At 40.6% G+C, this 24106-nt stretch overlaps 1 protein-coding gene across 2 annotated transcripts in view; it reads left to right on the forward strand.

Moving 5' to 3' along the window:
• gpr107 (G protein-coupled receptor 107) overlaps positions 1–24106 on the forward strand; it is a 129482-nt gene that overhangs the window by 87083 nt on the left and 18293 nt on the right. The window contains exon 17 of one of the 2 annotated variants that reach the window (XM_073052773.1): positions 1683–1804. The exons of the other annotated variant lie outside the window; for it this stretch is intronic. Coding sequence (XP_072908874.1) covers positions 1683–1804 — 122 coding nt within the window. The remainder of the gene's footprint in view (positions 1–1682; positions 1805–24106) is intronic. 2 annotated transcript variants of the gene reach the window in all.

Genomic DNA, 24106 nt, shown 5'->3' on the forward strand with positions numbered 1-24106 from the left:
AATCAGTAGGCCAGGCAGCATGCAGAGGAATAAACAGTCAACGTTTTGGGCCGAGATCCTTCATCAGGACTCCCAATGAATTGCCTCATTTTGCATTTGAAAAAATGCTCTGTCTGCCAGAAAAAGTGGGATCGCCTGGTGGCCACCATTTCAATTCCACTGCCCATTCCCATTCTGACATGTCAGTCTATGACCTCCTCTACTGCTACGATGAGTCCACACTCAGGTTGGAGAGAGCAACACCTTGTATTCCGTTTGGGTAGCGTCCAACGTGATGGCATGAAAATATTAATTTCTTGAACTTCTGCTAATCGTTCCCCATCCCTCTCCTTCACTATTCCCCATTCCCATTTCCCTCTCTTGCCTTATTTCCTGACCTGCCCATCGGCTCCTTCTGAAGCTTCTCCCCCTTCCCTTTCTTCCATGGTCTTCTACCCTTTCCTATCAGATTCTCCCTTCTCCAGACCTTTATCTCTTTCACCAATCAACTTCCCAGCTCTATACTTCATCCCTCCCCCTCCCCCAGTTTAACCCATCACTGACCACCTTGTACCTCTTCCTCTCCTCCCCCCACCTTCTTGCTCCAACTTCTCATCTTCTTTTCCCAATCCTGATGAACGGTCTTGGCCCGAAAAGTCGATTGTTTATTCTTTCCCATAGATGCTGCCTGGCCTGCTGAGTTTCTTTAACATTCTGTGTGTGCTGTTTTGGATTTCCAGAACCTACAAATTTTCTCATCTTTGTACTACCAAACATTCTCTGGGATGACCAGAATCACTCCATCAGGGAAGAAACCAAAGGGGAAAATTGACAAAATATATTTATCTGTAAAAGAAAAATAATGTAATAGTGTGCTAACCTTTAAAAGATGCTGTTTGGTGTTTTCGTTAAATGATACATGTATTGAAACAGATGTAATTTTGTTCAGGGGAAAATCTGTTGATAATTTAACTTGTTTTTTATCCTCATACCATTTAGACATGCTGCCCATAAATGATAATTTAAGTTTCTCTTTTGCACTTAATTTGCTTAAGGCAATATATTCTAAATATGTTAAATTTAATTTTCTCTATTTGCTTAGCTTTATTACAAAATTATTTTCCCAGATAACTAATTATGTGATCATCTGACAACAACTGAGCCTTGCAATGTGGCTTAGTAAAATGCTGAACCTTTTAAATGTTGTGTTCTTCCCTGATGGATTGATGGTCTTCCCAGAGAATGTTTGGTAGTGACCTTTGTACTACTTGATCACGCCTGAAGAAGTGGGAAATGAGCTCCTGGTCTATCACTGAATCCTTCTTATCACCTACAATGCATTACAGACAGACAGACATACTTTATTGATCCCGAGGGAAATTGGGTTTCGTTACAGTTGCACCAACCAATAATAGAGTAGAAATATAGCAAAATAAAACCAGAAATAATTAAATGATAATAAGTAAATTATGCCAAGTGGAAATAAGTCCAGGACCAACCTATTGGCTCAGAGTGTCTGACACTCCGAGGGAGAAGTTGTAAAGTTTGATGGCCATAGGCAGGAATGATTGTGTTTGTCTACGTTCAGAATGCAAACCTAACCAAATGCATGAGTTTTGGCAACAAATTTTCAGGTGTTCAAGAATACATTCACAGGTCCAAAATCCAAAGGGCCATTTTCTGATCATCACTCTTAACTTAAGTTCCTAGATGAACTCGCCACACTTGTATTTTTCTGTTTGACGGGATACAAGTTTCGACCAGCTTCAGATAATCCCTACCTTCAACTATCTCAGAATGAGGAGGATGTCGAGATGGACGAAGTGTAAGTACTTCCAACATTGTCTTCAACTGGAATAGTCCCAATGATTAACGGAATGTTGTGCTCAATAGCTGCAACTGAGGACCACTTTGAAATTTCAACATCAAGATTATCCTAGACTGTAAGTTCTGAAGTGAGGGAGGAAAAAAGTGAATGAATGACACAAAATTGCTTTATTTTGCTGGTTTGCAGGTCCAGTGACCTCAGACCAAAATCTGATTGACACAGGAATGCATTTGGCTGGTAAAGTTATTGTAAGTTTTTGTGGAAAATTGGTCTGGAGATGAAGTTGTCTAAACTAATTGCAACAAATATGAAGTATTAAGTGACCCATAATTCTGAAATTGCTTTTTAATAAGGTGGTTAATCAACATGTTATGAGTAAAAATGTAAATATTTGCATAATTCAAAATAATGACTATGAATTTTCATGTGTACTTTCACAACTACAAATAAGAAAGAAGCTGAAAGCTGTGGGCAAAGGAATATATAAAGATAAAATGCTTTTCATCCTAAGATTTTTCCTCTTTGTTGGACATGAGTGAGGTTATTCTTGGTGAAGGACTGTCAAGGAGCCACAAGAGAACTGCACACGATGCATATGATTGGCTGTGTTGTCATGTTAATTATTACTAAGTGTTTATTGGATTACATATTGAAACTGATCTTTGTTCATCGAGTGTGATGTTGCCATCATTACTAATATTTATGTATCATTCAGTTGTTGTGCAGAGGTCCAGTTTCGATCAGAACCAGGAGTAAATTACAGTTGAATATCAAATTTCTTCTCACTGAGGAATCCACAAAGTGAGAAGTCAGGCAAAGCAAATATTAAAATTTTCTAAATGCATGTTTGATGAAGAGGCCATGCAGAGAAAAAATGTGTGTGGAGAGGAAGGTAACATTTAATAAGAATATTTTGTTATTTAGAAAGGACAGAAACAGTCCAAAGTGTAAACAAAACTATATACATAAACAGCCTCAATTTGCATTTTGTAAATCTTCGAATATTGAAAGGCACATCATATGAGCATTGTTTAAAATTTGACAATGAGCCATATATTAATGACCAAAGGCTTGGATGCAGAGTGAAGTTTAAGAATTCTGTAATGCCCTCTCAAATGCCAAGGACTGGAGAGGGAATTACAGAGTTTAGGGCCTTGGTGCCAGTAATGGAGTAACTTAATTCAGGAATAATCAAGTATCTAGAATAGTGGATGAGCTAATATTTTGGCAATCAGCTGCAGAGATTTTTAAACCTGGATGAGGTGTTTGAAATGAAAATTCCTAAACTGTGAGACAGTGTGTATTGGAGGGCACAGAGATAGGTGAATCAACAAGGCCTGATATGAATTTAGATTTCAGTGGGTGAGTTTTGGACTGATGCAGATTTCTAGGGGTTGGCAAAAGTGAAGCTGCTCAGAATGGTCAAATTGAGACATAAATATTGATGAGGTCAGCAGAAGATGTGAGAAATCTTGGCTAGAGTTGGGTGATATTGCAGAGATATGAATACTTTTAGGGGTGATATTAATTTGAGATCTCAAACTAATTGTGGGATCTAATATAATAAAAGCTCTGACTTAGTGCAAACCAGTAATTACAAAAAAGGCATGTTCTTGTACAATAGTATGTTTGGTTCATGACATCTTTTGTAATTGAACCCGATAGTATGGTGTGACAACCATAACTTTGCAAATTCTTTTTAGTATTTTTAGAATTTTTGCATATTCAATATTTTAGGAACAGCTTCTTCCCCTCTATCATCGGATTTCTGAGCAGACAATGAATCCATGTACGCTACCTCATTTTTCTTTTTACTCTCATTTCGCACTACTAATTTAATTTTGTATATATTTCTCATCGGAATTAATAGTTTTTAGTATTAAGTATTGCACTATACTGCCGCCGCAAAACAACAAATTTCATGATGAATGGCAGTGATGTTAAACCGGATTCTGATCATTTAACAATGGCAGTGAAGACCTAACGAGTAATATCGTGGGGAGCATCAAGCTACGATTTGTGTCTGCTTGCTGTTTAAGGTATTTGAATATATCCGTAGCATGTATATTTGCCCACTGCATTGCAGAGGTTGGAAACATACTGAAGCCAGTGCACATACTTGCAGTTCTGTTGCTGGAGTCCAGAGGCAGTTCCAGATTGTACAAAGCTAGAGAAGTGGATTAAGCAGCATCCCCATTCATTTGAATGTGGTCACTGAACTTACTTAAAAAGATGGGGTTCGGGTAAAGGTTTTTGTTTACATTGTCTTGTTATTTTACTATTAACTAATTTGTACTTGTTTAATATAATTTAAGTACTTTTAGCTTATTTACAAATGTCTACATGTTGAAGACATTTAAAAACAGTGAAATATGCCCTTGTCATCAGTGAGGCACTGGGCTAAGCATCAAAGTGAAAGTAAAATTTATTATCAAAGTACACGTATATTTCCATATACTACCTTGAGATTCATTTTCTTGCAGGCATTCACAGCACAATAGAATTTATGAGAAAGCTATACATAAACTTGATCTTGCTTAATGAGATTTCCCACAGGAGTTTGATTATCATAAGTTTTTTTTTGGATTAAATTTGTCTTCCAAGACTGTAATTTTATGTATAATAAGTGGTCTTTGATTTGGTGTCCACCTGAAATAAGTTTGAAATTTAAAACCAGAAAATGCTAGAAAATGCAGATTTGGGCTAATTCTTTATAACACCTTTATTATTATTTTCAAGACTCTAGCTTGAGACTGCTGTAAAATGTCCTAATCTATACTTGTTTTTAGTGTACCTCAATGTACGTGTATCACTGAAGTATGTTAGTAAGCCCATCATCCTTACTGTGGCATAGGCTGCTGACAGCAGCTCGCTGGAGTCCTCTGTCTTAGCTGATAGAAGGTTGATCAGCCCTGTGGCATCCACTTTCACCACATGACTTCACACCTTCTAGGCAAAGATCCTTCCTCTCCCAAGGGTGATGTCTTTGGAGCTTCTTTTTGGTGTTCCTGTAGCTCTGGGTTTTTACTGGATTGATTTGCTGGCCCCAGGCCGAACCCTCCTCCTTTCCCAGCCAGGCCTGGGACTGTCCTTGGACGAGTTCACATGATGTAATTATGGCCTGACCAGTACATTTTAAAGTCCCTGCAAATTGCCATTAACTTAATTCTATATTGATCTTTTCATGAACCCTGCACCACTCTGTAAAGTGGAACTGTGCTGTCAGGTCCTACTACTACTTGTTTTGTTTGATTCTGTACTGCTCCATTTTCACCATTTCTTTAAAAAGGGAGAAAATATGTCATTTATCCTTTACATTTTGCCTCAGGAGAATATTGCTGTTCCTGAAATACTGCTTCATTCATAACGGTATACAGGTGGATGATGTAGCTTGTTGAATGAAATTTCTTGCAAAATATTTGAGAAAACAACTCAAAATTTGACCAAATGCTCCAAAATAAATATGTAGGTATAGTATAGCAGCTTAATAGTACATCAAGATGGCCAGATTTAATGAATTGCATGACTGAATCCAACAGCTCACTTCAGACAATGCAGCTTAGTGACAAGAATTCTGGAATAGTTATGTCTTAGCAACCCATTTTAACATTCAAGAAGTTGCTGTTCATCTCTCATTACTTTATTCTGCAAGAAATGTACTGACGGACTTAATGATAGTGCTGATTGAGTTGAGAAGCATTGCTCAGGATGCTCAGGGTTAACTGTCCAGCTTAATTGCTCACTATTACTTAGTAAATGCACAAGTGAGACCAAAAAATTGCCTGAGCATTATTTTTTTCTGAAGAGGAGCAAGCTCTCTGCACGCCTCCATATGATAATTTTAATGGAGTAATTTAGTCAATATAGTTGAGCAAAGCTGAAATGTTGAGCATTGGCAAAACTGCAGATTTTTTTTGCTGGTACGTAAATCATCTCTGCTCTGCCTGTTATACAAATCTTTATTTTGTAAGTAGTTTGGGACTCGTGCTGCTATATTCCATGATTTTAAAAGCATAAATTGCTGAAAAAACACAGCATGTTGAACAGAATCCAAAAATGAATTAATGTTGCATTTGGAGGTACTTCATCATGTGGTTTTAAACTGCAGTGCTGTTTTTCCAGCCTATTTTGGCTCAATCTGGTTATCTTGTATTTTATTTCTCCAATCCCAAAGTTGTGCATTTCGTTAACTTTTATACAGATTGGGCAAGGTTGTGAAATAATGATAAGAATGGATTTAATTGAACACAGGAACCTTTCTTAGTTACTCACCAGCCGTTATGTCCTTGGGATCAAGCACAAGCCACAGTCTAATTGTCACCTTATGGTCTTCTGAAAATAGCAAAAAATGTTTCTTATTGTAATATGTGGACCATTAGTGGGGAAACCAGAGGCTGTGTTGAGTCCTGAAACTCATAGGAACATATTCTCTTGTTTTATTCAAGGTTTTCAATTGATTAAAAATCCCTTACTCTATTGAAGAATGCAGATTTGATATACGAGGGCATCAACTGAACTAACTACTCATTATAGACAATTAAAACCAAAGAAAATGTTGGAAATTGACTAACCTGTTCAAAGAGAATCACGCACACGAAACACTGGAGGAAGACAGCAAATTGGGCCACATGTATGGGGGAAATAAAGAATTGATGTTTTGTGCTGAGACCCTTCATCACAAAGGAAGGGAGTAGAAGCCAGGGTGGGGGGAAGGTGTACAATCTGATAGGTGATAGATGAGATCAGGTGAAGGGGAAGGTGGACGGATGAAGAAGGGGTAATGAACTAAGAAGTTGGGAGGCTGACTTCCTTGACTACTTGTCTATCTCCACTGATTTCCCTCCTAGCACTTAACCCTGCAAGCAAGTCAAGTGCTACCCCTGTATCTACATCTCCTTCCTCACCGCCATTCAGGGCCCCAAGCAGTCCTTACTGGTGAGGCAACGCTTCATCTGCGTGTCTGTCAGTGCTCGCAGTGCGACGGGTTCTACTTTATTGAGACCCAACACAGATTGGACTTGGAGCGGACCATCGACTGTTTGTTCCCTTCCATAGATGCTGCCTGATTTGCTGAGTTTTTTCAGCAGCTAGTGTGTTGCTCAAGATTTTCATCATCTGCTGATGTTCTTGTGTTTCTGATCAAAGGAAAAAAAGGTTTAATATTTCAGTTGCAGCCCATCATCAGAAGTGACTGAAGAAATGTTTTCCTTTTTTGATTCTGATTGACTTTTATATTTATATAAATGTTTCTTTTTATTCTTTTTTTGTTTTGTTAAGTAGTAACAAGTATGATTTACCTCTCATTATCTGTACTTTGCATGATAAGGTGTTGTATTTATTCACACATTATGAAACAATAGATAAATGTGTCTGATAATGCACCTGCTTGTTTTGAGAGTGGCTTACTCATCCCCTGGAACCCTTTAACTTGCTACAGATTTTATTTTCACATAACGTGCTTCAGTGATTGATTGGATCAAATTATTGTTTTTTATCTGCAAGTATTTTTAGTCTGTTTCTTATTTTGAGCTAATTAATACTCCATCATACTTAATCATAACTGATCACCTTACACTTAAGTTGTATTTAACTCTTGGAAGAAAAAAATAGCTTGGCTAATACAGGTTAACTACCTGTTATCTGAAATTCTTGAGGCCAGAAATGTTTCAGATTTGGGATTTTTTTCCAGATTTTGGCACATATACTGAGATAGCTTGGGACCCCCATCATTTCCAACTCTGAATTTATGTGCTACCTGTAAGCAGTCTTTATCTTACACTTCAACACACACAAAATGCTGCAGGAGCTCAGTGGGTCAGGCAGCATCTATAATCAATGTTTCAGGCAAAAACCCTCTTTCAGGATTGAGAAGGAAGGGGGACGATGCCAGAATAAAAAGGTGGGGGAAGGGGAATGCAGCTAGCTGGAAAGTAATGGGTGAAGCCAGGTGGGTGGGAAAGGTCAAGGACTGGAGAAGAAAGTGTCTTACACTTGTTCATCACATATATGCACTGATGCAGCCATTTGTCGTGTTCGATATTCATCAGTGACGATCTTGGCAAATTCATCAATGAATTTCTCTGCTGCTGCATGATAAGCCGAGGCTTTATCACCACTGTAATGTATGAATCTATTTCTTTTAGACCAATGACCCCCCCCCCCCCACCAGCCTACACATTGATTTGTCTGCACATGCGCTGTGTCTATGCATGCTCATTGTTCTCTCCCCCTTCCCCTCCCACTGACAAGCGTAGAATGCAACTATGCGCAGATTGACTGAGAGGCCCTTAGTCTAGTATGGGGAATAGAGAATTTCCACCACTACCTCTGCGGACAAAAGTTTACAGATCACCAACCCCTTGTCTATTTTCAAACACAGGAAGGGAATTCCAGTGATGACTGCTACCCAGTTACAATGTTGGGCACTATTCCTAGGAGCTCACTCGTATGACATAGAGTTCAAGGATACCAAACACAACAACATTGATGGCTTGCCACATCTTCCAGTGTTAGCAACTGAGAAGTCTTCATTCTGTGACCCAGCAGAAGTGTTCCACACTGCACTGATGGATCAGTTGCCGGTAACAAATTCTGAAATACAAAGGGAAACGAGGAATGACTCGACATTGTCAAAAATCTATGAAATCACCATGCAAGGATGGCCAGCTTGTGGTAACCCAATGTTTCCTGAGTTCTCAGCAAGTCGAGACCAACTGTCGGTATGTCAAAGAACACTGATGTGTGGATCTCGTGTTGTGGTTCCCTCTAAACTGCGTGCCAGTGTGTTAGCAAATCTGCATGAGGGGAGATGAAGAGTGTTGCCTGAAGCTGTGTGTGATGGCTGGGAATAGATAAACAGATTGAAGACTTGGCCAAAAGCTTTTTAGGATGCCAAAAGGTTGAAAATGCACCCTCACAGGCACTGTGACACCAGTGGGAGTGACCATCTTCACCATGGTAAAGAGTACATGTTGACTTTGCTGGGCCATTCATGGACTCCATGTTCCTGATTGCTGTGGATGCTCATTCGAAGTGGCTGGAGGTTATACCAGTGAAGTTAACCACATCAGCAAAGACTGTCTCCGCCCTGAGAACCAGCTTTGCCAGAAATGGCTCACCAGAGCCAATTGTGAGTGACAACGAACTGCAATACACATCAAAAGAATTCTGAATGTTCATGAAGCAAAATGGCATCAGACATTTCAAGTCAACTGCTCACCACCCAGCAACAAATGGGTTAGCTGAAAGATTTATCCAAACTTTCAAGAAGTCTATTAAAGTGATGGACAAGGAGGACGTTTCTCTACAGCACAAGGTGGATAACTTCCTTTTTGTGTATCGGAACTCTGTTCATTCACCGACATATCAAACCCCTGTAATGTTGTTCATGAGCAGGAATCTGAGATCTTGTAAAGATTTTCTGAAACCAGTTCTGTTGAGGGAAGTGCAGAATAAACAGTTCAGCCAGCTGCCAAGCGAAGCAGCAAGGACTTTGAGATTGGACAGGAAGTCTGTGCATAATTACTGAAAAGACAAGCGGACACCCAGCAGGATAGCTACAAGAACTGAACCACTAATGTACACAGTGGATGATGGAGATCAGACGTAGAGACGTCATGTGGACCAGATACTGGATGCTTAACTGAAGAACACACCTGAGTCAATTGTATCCAACAAGACGGACACATTACAGTCACCGGACTTACTTCTCAGTGACAATGTCACTGACAGCAATGTGACACCGGCAACCTACCAAATGCAGTGCCACTCCACAGGTCCGGAAGTGTGACAAAAACGTTATTGTTGACAAGAGACCTGCCAAACCTGATGTCACTTGATAGGTTCAGAGCAGCTATCCTGAAAGAAACAGAGCACCACCCAAAAGACTGAACCTTCCACTTCACAGTGCTATTATGGAGTGTTATTGTGAAAGCGTGCTTTTTTTGGGGAATATAGGTTTATGAAAGGGAAATCAAATATTTTGTACATGTATAGTTTTATGGTGCATTAGTCTAAAGGGGAAGGAAGTATAATGTATGGATCTATTTCTTTTAGAGCAATGACCCCCTCTCCCTTTAGCACAATGTATTGATCTGTTGACGGCACATGCACATTGTTCCCCCCCCCCGCACTGCAATGTGAATATATCAGTTAAAGCCAACTCCTGAGCTTTTATTTAATTGATATGTAGTTGAGCACATACACAACAAATCTTTAAAAAATTCATGCCATGCTTTTTACTAAATTTCTACAACCAGCCTGCTCAATATTCAGAATTACCTTCCATTTTCAATTTGTTGTGATAGATCTTTGCTTGTTTCATGACGAGCATGCCATTAAGTGGCATATCAAGTGTGACAGTGGAAAAGTGTGTATGGAACCGGAGGAGATAGCAGAGGTACTCAGTGAGTGCTTTGCTTCAGTAGTCACTATGGAAAAGGACCTTGGTGTTTTTAGGTATGATGCAGCGGACTGAAAAGCTTGAGCATGTAGATATTAAGGAAGAGGATGTGCTGGAGCTTTTGGAAAGCATCATATAGGATAAGTCACCGGGACAGGACAGGATGTACCCCAGGTTACTGTGGGAAGTAAGGGAGGAGATTGCTGAGCCTCTGGCGATGATCTTTGCATCAATGAGAACGGAGAGGTTCCGGAGGATTGGAGAGTTGCAGATGTTGATCCTTATTCAAGAAAGGCAGTAGAGATAGCCCAGGAAATTATAGACCAGTGAGTCTTACTTCAGTAGTTGGTAAGTTGATGGAGAAGACCCTCTCAGGATTTGGAGAGGCATGATATGATTAGGAGTAGTCAGCATGGCTTTGTCAAAGGCAGGTCGTGCCTTACAAGCCTGATTGAATTTTTTTAGGATGTGACTAAGCACATTGATGATGGTAGAGCTGCAGATGTACTGTATATAAATTTCAGCAAGGCATTTAATAAGGTACCCTATGCAAGACTTACTGAGAAAGTAAGGAGGCATGGGGTCCAAGGGGACATTACTTTGTAGATTCAGAACTGCCTTGCCCACAGAAGGCAAAGAGTGGTTGTAAACACAAAAATACAACTGCAGATGCTGTGGATCAAAGAATACGTACACAATGCTGGAAGAGCTCAGCAGGCCAGGTAGCATCCGTGAGAAAAGAGTAGCCAACGTTTCGGGCCGAGACGTTGGCTACTCTTTTCTCACGGATGCTGCCTGGCCTGCTGAGTTCTTCCAGCATTGTGTACGTATAAAGAGTGGTTGTAGATTGGTCATACTCTACATGGAGGTCGGTGACCAGTGGTGTGCCTCAGGGATCTGTTCTGGGACCCCTACTCTTCGTGATTTTTATAAATGACCTGGATGAGGAAGTGGACGGTTGGGTTAGTAAATTTGCTGATGACACAAAGGTTGGGTGAGTTGTGGATAGTGTGGAGGGCTGTCAGAGGTTACAGCGGGACATTGATAAGATGCAAAACTGGGCTGAGAAGTGGCAGATGGAGTTCAACCCAGGTAAGTGTGAGGTGGTTGATTTTGGTAGGTCAAATACGATGGCAGAATATAGTATTAATGGTAAGACTATTTGCAGTGGGGAGGATCAGAGGGATCTTTGGGTCGGAGTCCATAGGACACTCAAAGCATCTGCGCAGGTTGACTCTGTGGTTAAGAAGGCATACAGTGCATTGGCCTTCATCAACCGTGGAATTGAGTTTAAGAGCCGAGAGGTAATGTTACAGCTATATAGGACTCTGGTCAGACCCCACTTGGGAGTACTGTGCTCAGTTCTGGTCGCCTCACTACAGGAAGGATGTGGAAACCTTAGAAAGGGTGCAGAGGAGATTTACAAGGATTTTGCCTGGATTGGGGAGCATGCCTTATGAGAATAGGTTGAGTGAACTCAGCCTTTTTTCCTTGGAGTGACAGAAGATGACAGGTGACATGATAGAGGTGTATAAGACGATGATTGATCGTGTGGATAGTCGGGGGCTTTTTCCCAGGGCTGAAATGGCTAACACGAGAGGGCACAGTTTTAAGTAAGTGCTTGGAAGTAGGTACAGAGGAGATGTCAGGGGTAAGTTATTTTATGCAGAGAGTGGTGAGTGCGTGGAATGGGCTGCCAGCGACGGTGGTGGAGGCGGATATGATATGGTCTTTTAAGAGGTTCCTTGATAGGTACATGGAGCTTAGAAAAATAGAGGGCTATGGTAAGCCTAGGTTGTTCTAAGATAAGGACATGTTCAACACAGCTTTGTGGGAGGGCATGTATTGTGCTGTAGGTTTTCTATGTTTCTCTGTTTCTATATGTTCACTCTGCTGATGAATCCACTTTTTCAATGCATGATTGAGATCTTCCTTTCTCCACTTTATGCAGTGTTTTTCTATTTTTCTGTCTTAAAAGTCTGTTCATTACATATGTGAGGTCACTTCTCAGAACAGTCTGTGGTGCACCTGCACATCACCTGGGAACCTTCCCAACGTCTTGTAGAATTTTTTATTTGTGATGTCATGTCAGCATTCAAAAAAATTTCGGAAAAAGGATACTCAACCTGTCTACTGTAATATTAGATGTGAACACATTAGATGGATTCAACTCGTGAGATGTGTTTAAAAACTTCAAGATGTGTTTAAAGATTCAAGTTTATTTATATCATGTACATCAAAACATAGCGTGAAATATGCAAACGCTGCATAACAACCAACACACTCAAGGGTGTGCTAAGGGCACCACCACACATTTTGGCGCTCACATAGGATACCCACAATGCTTGGCAGAACAACACAGAACACAATGAAACTACAGCAAAACAAGCCATGTTTCTACCTCCCACCCACACGTATACACAGTCCTCTCACCCTAACGTTAGCCTGTTCCTCATAATCAAAGTATAGACATGTTACTCTGTTCATCATAGTTCTTTCTTCTATTTGGAGAATTTTTTTGCTCAGTAAAGTGATGAATAAGGAACAATGTTGATATAAGAGATAAGCTTCCCTTTATTGTAGGTGGAATTTGAGAATCAAAGCAGCACGGAGGAGGCCATTTGGCCCGTAGAGCTCTTGCTCATACTGCCAGCATTTCCCACATGGCTCTGCTGTTTTTCTCCTGTCAAGTAGTAATTAAATGCTTTCAAGGCTTGGAAGGCAATTAATAATTAAGTCTGAGTCTGCTACTCTTTCAGGCAGTGAATTCCAGACCTTGAGTTTCCCATGCTAACTCTTGTTATTCAAGACAATTAAAACAAAGAAGCAGGAGGTGTTTACCTCAGGATATGGACAGGTTTCAAGTACAGATCAAAGCCTAGCATCTGATGGAGTTCCAGTCATTTTGAAATGATTTTCCTGAGTGGCTTGTTCTGGGGGGGGGGGTTAAAGCTAATTTTTTCTCACTAATGAGACAGCTGACAATTGCACTCCCACAAATAGTTATTGTAGTGGCAATTGTGGAAGTGTTGATTAATTGTTTATCTTTCAAATTTGAATCAAGCATAATGTGGCTAATTGTTTGATCTGCAGTCTGATAGGTCTTGGGACATACTTAAATACAAGTGGGAATTGACAGTTTAAAGATTGTCCTGCCAGGTTTGATTTCTGTCTTAATATCCAGGAACAAACTTTGAAATAGACTTGATGTTTCTAAATTCATTGCAAAGACAACTTGCTGTTACTTGAGGTGAAAATAAATGACGTGACTGTGACTAGTCTTGTTTGAAATACTGTTGTGATATCAACGTACAAGATTCTGAAGGGCGTGTTCTGGTGGAAAATTGGAGCCATCAAGTCTTCTTGATCCAGTGTCAGCAATCACGAAGTTTAGAGCTTGCAGTGTTCAGTTTATTTGATGTGGTAATGGAATCTGGGAGCTATTCCCAAAGATAATAATAGAGAATGATGAGTGTTGTCTCATTTTTCAGAGAATGACTGCGGATCACTTGTAAAACGGAACTTAATAAGAATGTGATATCACTTCCAGAATCATAATCAGGGTTGCTATTAGAGTCATCGTCATAAAAAACTTCCTCGAAAAAACTCTATAAGATTAGACACAACCTACCACGCACAAAGCCATGCGGACTATCCCTAATCAGTCCCTGTCTAACTAAATATTCATATATCCAGTTCCTTAGAATGCTTTGCAATAACTTTACTCACTGGCCTATAATTTCTTGGCCTATTCTTAGAGCCTTTCTTAAGCAGCGTAACAACATCAGCTAACCTCCAATCCCCTGGCACTTCTCCTGTTGCTAAGAATGATTTAAATATCTCTGCTAGAGCCTTGCAATTTCTGCACTTGCCTCCCACAGGGTCCGAGGGAACACCCTGTCAGGCTCTGGGGATCTGGTCACCCTAATTTGCCTCAAGTCAGCAAAACCCTCCTGCTCTGTAATCGGAAGAGGGTCCATATCCTCGCTGCTACTTTGCCTCACTTCAATAGATTCTGTGTCTGTCTGCTGAGTGTATTCAGATACAAACAAAATCCATTTTTAAGGTTTCAAAGGTATGTTTAATGTCAGAGAAATGTATACAATATACTTCCTGAAATGCTTTTTCTTCGCAACCATCCACAGAAACAGAGCAGTGCCCCCAAAGAATGAATGACAGTTAAATGTTAGAACCCCAAAGTCCCCTCACCCCGTTCTCCTCCCTCTCTCCCGCACATAAGTGATAGCAAACAATGATCCTCCTCCCCCACCAGCAAAAAGAAGCATCGCCACCCACCACTGAGCACTCAAGCGTGCAGTAAAGCAACAGCAAAGACTACTCGTTCACCCAGTATTCGACATACCACAGGCTCACTCTCCTTCAACTCTTTTGGCTCCATACATACAATACCACTGATCTTCTCAAGAACCAGCTTTGTCCCTTACTATTCTTTTGCTTTTAACACATCTTTAAAAACCTTTAGGATTCTCCTCCAGCTTGTCTGCTAGAGCAACCTCATGCCTTTTAGCCCTACTGATTTTTTAAGTGTTCTCTTGCACTTCTTATACTCAAGTTTCTCATTTCTTCCTACCCGCTTATACCTGCTGTGCACCTCCTTTGTCTTTCTTACATATAGTGGATTTTGTTTTTTCGTGGCAGCTCACAGGTTACAATAAGAAATGCTAAAATTGTGCAAAAAGAGAGCAAAATAGTGAGATAGTGTTCGTAAATCCTACAGATATCTGATGGCAGAGGGGAACAAGCTGTTTTAAATTGCTGAGTGCGTCTTCAGGTTCCTGTACCTCCTCCCTGATGGTAGTAATGCAATGAGGGCACGTCCTGGAAGGTGAAGGTCCTTAATGGTAGATGCAGCTTTCTTGAGGCACTGACTTCTGAAGAATTTTTCCTGCCATGTTACCCAATTACACTATATCAAGCAGAATTAAATATTTAAGAAGAAACTGGGCAGATACGCCAGGAACCAAGTCTTCCCATTAGATTGCTGGTTGCATTCACTCCGTGGATTAGTTTGAATAACGGGTTCAGGTGAGGGGGGTTGATGGAAAAGATGTAGGAAACGCTGATTGCCATATGGTGCCTCTGAAAACAACAGTGCATCATGGGTTGAGATCACTTCTTCCATGCTTGTGTGAAATATGTTTGAGAAATGTGAGGAAGTTAACACTCTGGAGCCTGTATGAATGTGGAACATAAAACCAGTAATCATAACAAAATAATCATAATTGCCTGAAATGACAATATAAAATTGATAGAGTAATATCACTGTTAAAAGACTATTGATTTCAATAAGAATGAGGCAGGTGTCCATGCCAAGTAGCAAAGCTCTTTTGATTTACCAGTCATAGCCATGGGATAATGCTGAGCAAAAGACGGAGAGAAACCTTTTAGCCGACTTTACTGCCAGGCGATGTCTGGCTACAGAGGAATCCAGGACTCTGGAGACAGGTTCCATATATTCCAGTACACAGCTTTTCCTTTCCTGCATTTGTGTCATTGCCTTTGTGCCCTTAGACCATGTGAGCACTCTCTGTGAATTTGACCTTATGAAGTATTATGAAGAACAAATCTATTGCTCAGACCTCCACAATAAATCGCCGTGCCTTTCAACCAAAACTGCTCGCAACCTGGCTTTCCGATTTAATCTTGAATAGTGTTTTGGTCTGCACACGTTATCTGACACTCTTCCTTTTCTCACCTCATCAACGTTCTCTGACTCCTCTGATACTCCATAAGTCTGACCACTATAAATTCATTGGGGGAAAGAAGGGTGATGTTTAATGCTTCATTAAGGTAAAGGAATATTATAGATGAGAAAATTGCTACTCTTTCATTGAAGTCCAACAATTAAGAAAATACATTGATGTGGAAAATTTGTTTCTAATGTGTTTGCCTGGGGTTTGTTGTCTGTGAATTTAAAAAATGTTAACATTTAAATTACTTTGGTGTATTCTGTACTTCTTGGCAATTAGATTGTACATTATTACTTCTGTGTATTTTTCTTTATGAATTAAGTATGATAGTTCTCTTCTGAGAAATGTTTGCTTTTAAATTCAAGCCAATAAGACACCATTAAGATGTCAGACCACTTCATAGTATCTTACTGTTGATTTTTAACTGTTTTCTGTGACTGTTTCTTACTGCTATTTTTTACGTGGTTGCTATGTTGAATGTTCTGTATGTGCCTTGTGCTGTGTATGATTGTCGGTACTGTGTTCTGTACCTTTGCCCTGGAGTGATGCTGTTTCTTTTGACTGTATTCATGGGTCTTCATGAATGATGGAATGACAATTGCGCTTGATGCTGAGGTGTATCCTAGGCTGTGCTGGGACACACCATCAGTGATGTAACCTGGGGTCATCGGGTGATTCGGGTCTTTCACTATCAGACATCCTCACCCAGGCAACCCAGCCTAGGTTGATCAAGCCCAACAGCACTGGTCCCCGGGTCACACCTCTTGGTCCATAGCTATCTGGAGGATTGCCCAGCAGCCTCTGTGATAGTCCCAATGGCTCTATTTTTGCAGCCTCCGTAATGCCAAGGAGAGAGTAGGTTCTGCAGAGCAAGCAGCTCGTAAAACCTCTACACCCCACCTCTACAGGCTGGCATCTTGCCCTCTACCCCTGTCTCTGGCACTGCTCTACCAGCTTCTGATGTATGTTCAAACACCTCCTCAATCCAGTCATCCCAAGGCACTGTCAGTTCTACCATGCCCACCTGCTACAAGGCTTCTGACAGAATGACTGTGTCAGGCCTCAGTGATGATGATGCAATGAAGTAAGGGAACTTTAATTGCTTGCCAAGATTGACAGTCAGAAGCCGTGGTAAGCAAGCCTGCTGGTGATCTAAGTGAAACTCTGGTTGCTCTCCAGCTTTGACAAAGGCCATGAGGTATCTGGGTTGGCGGATGTGCTTCCACTTGTTAATAGCTGAGGAGATGTTTTCTGCCACTGCTTTCAGCAACTGGCCGTGGTGCCAGCGGTCGCAGCCTTCTCCCAGGGCATTTAGACAAGACTTTGCGGTCGCTGGAGACACTGTACAGCAATAATTCTCTTGTACAGGAAACTGTGAATGCCTCATTCAGGCTGCTGCAATTTATTCCTCTTCCCATACAGAGCAATGCTGTTCAGGCCACGTGGAAGGTCCAGCCATCTTGGAATGTAGCCATTGATCTCCCTTTGGGGAACCTCGAGTGTTGACATGAGTACCTCATATACCAGCATGGGCCAAGGAGGATGCCATGATGGTAGATCCAAGCCTTGAACTTGCCAGGTAGAGTTGACTTATCCACATAGGTGAGCCACACTTCTAACTCCTTGGTGGTATTCTGGTAGCAGCCACATCTCTTGAGCTGCAGTCTCAAAGACCTTCCCCAGGCTCTTGACTCACTTCTCAGCGACAGATGGGATAGCAGTACCATCCAAGGAGAAACAGAACTTGTCCATGAGTCTACCCTTCTTTAACACTAGAGACCCAGATTTCTCTGGTTTAGAGCTCATCCTTGCCCATGCGATGAGCCTCTCTAGCCCCTGGAATATCATCCTTGCCTGGGAACTGATGTAGCTGTCAACAGATCCATGAAGGCTCTGACTGGAGGCTGCCAGACACCTGTCACAGTCAGAGGGCCTCTACACTCCACTTCAGCTGCCTTAACCAGCTTGTTTGTGGTTAGGGAGAAGAGAATCACTGAGACTGTACATCTGGTTATAACGTCCTTCTCGAGCTGATGCCAGCCTGATGTCCTTGCTAACTGTAATATTCCCAATGCAACTTCATGTTAGGTCTTTGCATGCTGTACTTGCCATTGATAAACTGGCACATGCTCAAGGTATTTGGGAACAGAAGGCCTATCATTTTACTGATCTAGAATTATGAACTGGTACAGCACAAGTGCAGGCTATTCAGACCATTAAATCTGCACCTTTTTTCTTTCACTTTCTTGCTCATGTCTCGGTTGGATATGTGAGAGGCAAGAAATCATTGAAATTCTTGACTGGTCAGGGCATGAAGGGATATGGGGAGAGGACAGGAGATTGTGGCTGAGAGGAAAATTGCATCAGCCATAGTGAAATGGGCCAAATGGCCTAATTTTGCTCCTGTATCTTAATGAAATTTATTTCAATGTTGCAGTGTGATACAGATTTATTTTGAAGAAGGAATCTTGTTTTAATTTTCTTGAGGACAACATTAAGAAATTGATGTCATAGCTCTGGGTCTTTGACCACCCACCTAAACCAGGGGTGACTTAAAGGAGGCAATTAATCTCCCTCTGCAAATTAACCTGCTGATCTGTATCACTTTTGAAATATTGACATGTTTTTCCTGCACACCAAGTCCCCTTAAATGCTTGCAATTAGAGCACAGATTCTAAGGGGAAAACAAAAAAAAACACAGATACCTCCTAAAGCTGCCAGCAAGGACACCATGGCTACTGTGACACACAGCAGTCAACCCCTCCGTGGATATAACAACAAGGTATGTTCCAAATCGTATGTTTCAGCTTGTCAAAACAAATTGTAGTTTGCGTTAGGTTTACTGAAATCTTCTAGGGGCAAGATAGATAAGTTTTTGACTTCCCTCACTATTCAAGGCAGCTGATTGTTGATGGCTGCCACTAAAGCAGCAAACAGTTGAGTTGTCAGCAGAACTCTGTCTTGATCCCAGCCCTGGCCACAAACCTACCAACGTTCCTGTCCCAGGTTCCCGGTCCTATGCTCCAGACCCCAGATCCAGCCACAATATAGGCTGTAAGTCAATGTGCTGGTCACTCCGTGATGTGAGATGTTACAGAAGTGACAGGTAAGCTTTGGGTAATTTCACATATTTGTGAAATATAAAAACCAACTTAAAAAAGAAATCTATCCCACGTTCCTGATCCCAGCTCCAGCCACACATCAACCATTGATGTTTATCGGCAGAAGACATCAAATACAATCCATCTCTGGACAATTAGGACTCACTGAACACTGTGGGAGAGGGTTCTGAAAGTTTGCATTATTTTTACCAATGTGGCCAATCTGGCACGTACATGGATCTGCAGTTGGGAGCTAATGAGAATTTAATGCATCATAAATTCCTGCATGCAAAATTTGTTATGAATTTTGTTTGGGCAAACTTGTGTGTCCTGAACAAATGGATCATTTTGTTGCTTTCTGCCCAGATGTTGCAGAGTTTATAAGAGCCCCTATGGGAAAACTTAACTGTCCAGGGCCTGATTTCTCAGCAAGCAGATTCTCATTCTAAGTTGGAAGTCAGTCTATTTTTTTTTGTCTTGCTGCTTTCCAGCGTTGCTGTAGATTATTTCATTGCTAACCACTAGCTGTCTTCTGCTATGAATGGAGTGTTGTTCCTTTCCACACCTTGTGGCTCACTGGACGGCAACCTTGCCATTTCTTTAGCATTTTTGTCTTTTTTTACAAGGCTGGGTTGCTAGCTTGATGCCCAACCCAGCACAGATGGAATATGCAAGGAGCTGGCCAGATTCAAACTTGGAACCATTTGCATCAAAGTACAGTGCGGTTGTCACTACACCTCCAGCCGGCAACTATGAATGGTGAGGAAAGGAAAAAGCTCATCAATCTACCTGTAAAGATGCAGTCGATCAAAAACAAACTGTGCATGCTTTAATACCCTGTAAAGTACGATGTGAAATATGCCTAGTTGTTATAGCCATAGAGGAATTAATTATCTAGTCTTAGCAGCCAATGTGTCATTACCAGCAGCCATGGAGTTACTCATTCTTTTTGTTATCCACTCAGAATCAGTGCTCCTATTTGGTGTATACGAAAAAATTGTCAATAGGATAAAAGAAGTGACCCAGATCAGCAGGTTAGTTGACAGGAGATTAATTGGGTACTTATATTTCAAATCAGGTGCATAGTTGAAGAATCCATAGCAAAAAAATGCTGGAAAGCAGCATTTCACCTGAATATTAATTTCTCTCTGCCTTTATCTTTACTTTGGCAATGACCCAAAAAGAAACTGGAGAGAAGAACACGTATTGAATGATGTACAGCAAAAGGTTTGGAGCTAAATGTCGAGGATTTTATGATCCATTGCAATGATAGTGAAACTATCAAGTGTTTCACATTATTATACAAATGTTGCTCCTTATTTTCTGGCTTTTCTGTGAGAAGTTCAATGCAAGTGCATGCTCAGAGTTTAAAAACATTACTGATATGGGGCTCTAAAAATCCCTTCGAACTTGCGCCTGATGGAAAGTGATATTCAGAATAGGGAAGTAAAACACACAAAATGCTGGAGGAACTCAGCAGGCCAGGCAGCATTTATGCAAAAGAATAAACAGTCAACATTTCGGGCTGAGTCCTGATGAAGGGTCTCGGCCTGAAATGTTGACTGTTTACTCTTTTACATAGTTGCTGCCTGGACTACTGAGTTCCTCCAGCAATTTGTGTGCATTTGATTTCCAGCATCTGCAGATTTTAAGTTAAGTTGTTGCTGGATTTTTGTGCTCAATAATTATTTTAAAGGTCAGAGGATAAGGTTGCCACTGCCACTTAGTGCGATGGCCAAGCCAATCTTCACCAGAATCATCATCACCAGTGAATCTGAAAATGAATCTCAGTACAGTATATAGTGAGATCTATGTAATTTGATAATAATTTTAATTTGAATTGGCTTTGGGAATCGTAGAAAGTAAACCCATGTGAAACCTGGAGGTTGAGAATTCCTGGCTTTTCTTTTTGCATTTTCCCAACGATTACATTCCTGTCTCCCATTACTACCAGATACACTATCTCCTCTAAACAGAATTCTAAAATGTCTGTATTGTTGACAGCTTTATTACCAGTTCCACATTCTCCTCCTCGTTCTTTCCTAGTTTCATCGCCCACCTCTTGCCCAAGTTCTGTTCCATATCTTCAGATTCCCTCACTTTCTTTCCGGGGATAAAGAGGCTTTTATTTTTTGTTTTTCCCTGACACAAATAAGTTGCAAGTATTAAACACCTTTTTTTATACTATAGAATATCCCAAGGCTTATCACTGCAGTATTACCAGGTAAATAATTGAATTCAAGCTGAAGAAGAACATTAGAACATGTAGTTGAAGGTTTTAAAATGAGCAAATATATATTAACAGTGGAAATTGCCAAATTCATCAGTGACATTTGTATATTGTCTCCTTAGCAACTGTGTTTGCTATTCTAGTAAAACATAGGAGATACATTTTTATGCTATTGTGTGTCTGTTTATTTGTAAGTACTTTTGTTAAATGTCTCTGCTTAGTACAGCCATTTCAATACATTTTTGATAATACACTGTCAAGGTCATAGCAATCCCAGATTAAAATTGGTTCTGTATACTTTTAGAATTAAAATTTTATGGAATATCTTCAAATATTAAAGAAGAAAACAGTACCTTGGTAAATATTTATGACCGTTTGGACAGCATGTGTGACAGAGTACCCCTTCTGCTACAAGCCCAGGTGAAATGGAGGCTTTTACTCGAACATATGCCACATGTAGTTGTTGCTCTGCAAAGTACTGCAGTGAGTATTTGAAGACAGGTCATTTTTCCTGGATAAGGACTGGGGAGTGAAAACAAATAGGTTTCAGTTTGAGCACTATTGTAAAAGTCATCCCTTTGTGAGAATACTTGAGTTTGATCCTGTACAATGGTATAGCTTGTTCTACATTTGCTCTCTGTAGCAACATGCATGATCAACTCCTAAACTTATTCCAACTCGTAGCAGTCACACCGTCTCACAATGGTAAGTCTTCCTGTGTGATTTAAACAGGGCACAAGTAGAGGAGGTGCAAGCACACTCTGAGGTAGAGTTGGTAAAACCGGCTGAGGTTCTGATCGTGACCATATTATTGGAAGTATATTTGGTTGAAAACCAAGACAACTGTGGGGAAGGATAAATTCTTGATTCCATTGGGCAATCAAAATTAATTTCAGCAGACCTACATGCATTACAGTGTAATTCTATTCTCTCCACCCACTATAGGTCTCACTCCCTCTCAAAGGTGAACAACATAGGTCAGCTGCTCCCAGGAAGGGCATTCTTGCATCCAGTCCTGTCAATTTTAAAGAAGTAATTTTTAAGTGTGACCTCTAAATGGTTATGCACATTTTAAGTGTAATGCCTAAGTAATAATCTAATTCCCAATGTTACTCCATAAGCCTCAGATCAAATTGATTCCATCTTCTCAGAAGAATTTCAATGTACCTTTTTAAACTTTTCTGATGGCTGTTCTTTTTTGAATGGGAGATCAATCTTGTGGCCCAACCCATCTTAATTTTAGCTGCTTTATGTCTGTACTTACTTGTGAGAGATGTGCCTTTAAGAAAAATTGTATGGCGTAACTGGTTAAACCTCACTTTCTATCCTTGGACAGCCAGAAATAAACAGTGCTACAGGCTGTAGTAGACCTTGCATGTCCAACCTATGAAGAGTCTGTCTGTTGGCAGTTTTTCCTGCCACAGTTTATTGTGATTTGTTAACCGGTTATCTCATAAACTGTTTCACTGCAAGACAACACTAAACAAAGCCTCTAAACATTCATTAAGATATGAGATATGATTTTAAAATGTTATTAGTATATTGAAATAAACTTAATTATCAAAGGACATTTAAAACATTAAATTATTTGCCTTTCTGACTTCAAATCCCCTACTTTTGGTAAACAAGAGGCTTTCAATCGAAAGTGACACTAAATTTCATCCCATCTGTCATTGATATTAAACCTGATAACTGATTCTGAAAAGACATTAAGAACTTTAATTGTTTAACAGATTATATTATTGTGAAGTATCTATGTATTTGTCCTTAGTTTGACTAGTAGACAAGGCAGTGCTGTGGTGAAGGCAGTAGTACAGCTGTTTTACAGCTCCAGCATCCTGGTTTCAATACTGTTGACCAATGCACTTGTGTAATGCTTGCTCATTCACCTTGTGGCAGCATTTCTCAAAGTTGTTTCTTCCTAGATCCCATAGAAGTGGAGATTGTTAATTGATTACTGAAATTGTCCCTAATGCAGTGGTCCCCAACCTCCGGGCCGCGGACCAATGGTTGGGGACCACTGCCCTAATATAGATCAGGGGATTGTTAATGAATGTATGTAAGAGAATTAGTTAAGACATTAAGCAGGAGAATGTGACTTGTGATGTTGAGAGCTGGCAGTGACTCATTGGGCCGAATGGCTGCCACCTACAACGAGAGGAAATGAGATAAATTTAATGTATCTGAAAAATATGGTAGATGGAAGTGACATGTGAGCAGATAGTGGGACTGCCAAACATATTTAATCTGTAACTCTCACAAACAGTTTATCATATCTCAGTATAAGTTTCAGCATGAGTAGCTTACTTAAAATGAATGGGTTGTTTCTGACCAGAGAATTGCTGCTGCTATTTATTCACACCAGATGGTACACGTAGCATGAAAAATGAACTGCAGGTTGTCAATAGTCAGAGATGTGCTGCAAGTAGAACTGCAGACATGTGAGCACACAGTATTTACAAATGACTAAGCCTTTTAGACACTGTGTGAGGGATTACACAGGAGCCTGGTATAAGCTATCAAGGACAGTGTTTAGCTTTGAGGGGCATGTGAGCCTGTTTTCTTATCACGTCGCAGTGTCTAATAAATTACAGTCTCTTCCTGGGGTTGGTGCACACCCTAAGTACACAAGTCAAGTCACTTCCGTAAGCTCTCCATTGATTGGGGTTGACCATGGATGTTGTGTCCTAGCTGTCTACGCAAGCCAGGGCAGTACGATATGGAGAACGAGCTGCCTCTCTCCTCACAGCTGATGAATCCAAAGGAACGGCAGAAACCGATACGGTTTGGCACCACTGGCATTGCAGGAGTTGCCCACCAGCATTGAACTCAACATAGAACTGCCTGTAATACTTA

This window comes from Hemitrygon akajei, chromosome 7 (assembly GCF_048418815.1).
Source record: "Hemitrygon akajei chromosome 7, sHemAka1.3, whole genome shotgun sequence".
Classification (NCBI taxonomy): Eukaryota; Metazoa; Chordata; class Chondrichthyes; order Myliobatiformes; family Dasyatidae; genus Hemitrygon; species Hemitrygon akajei.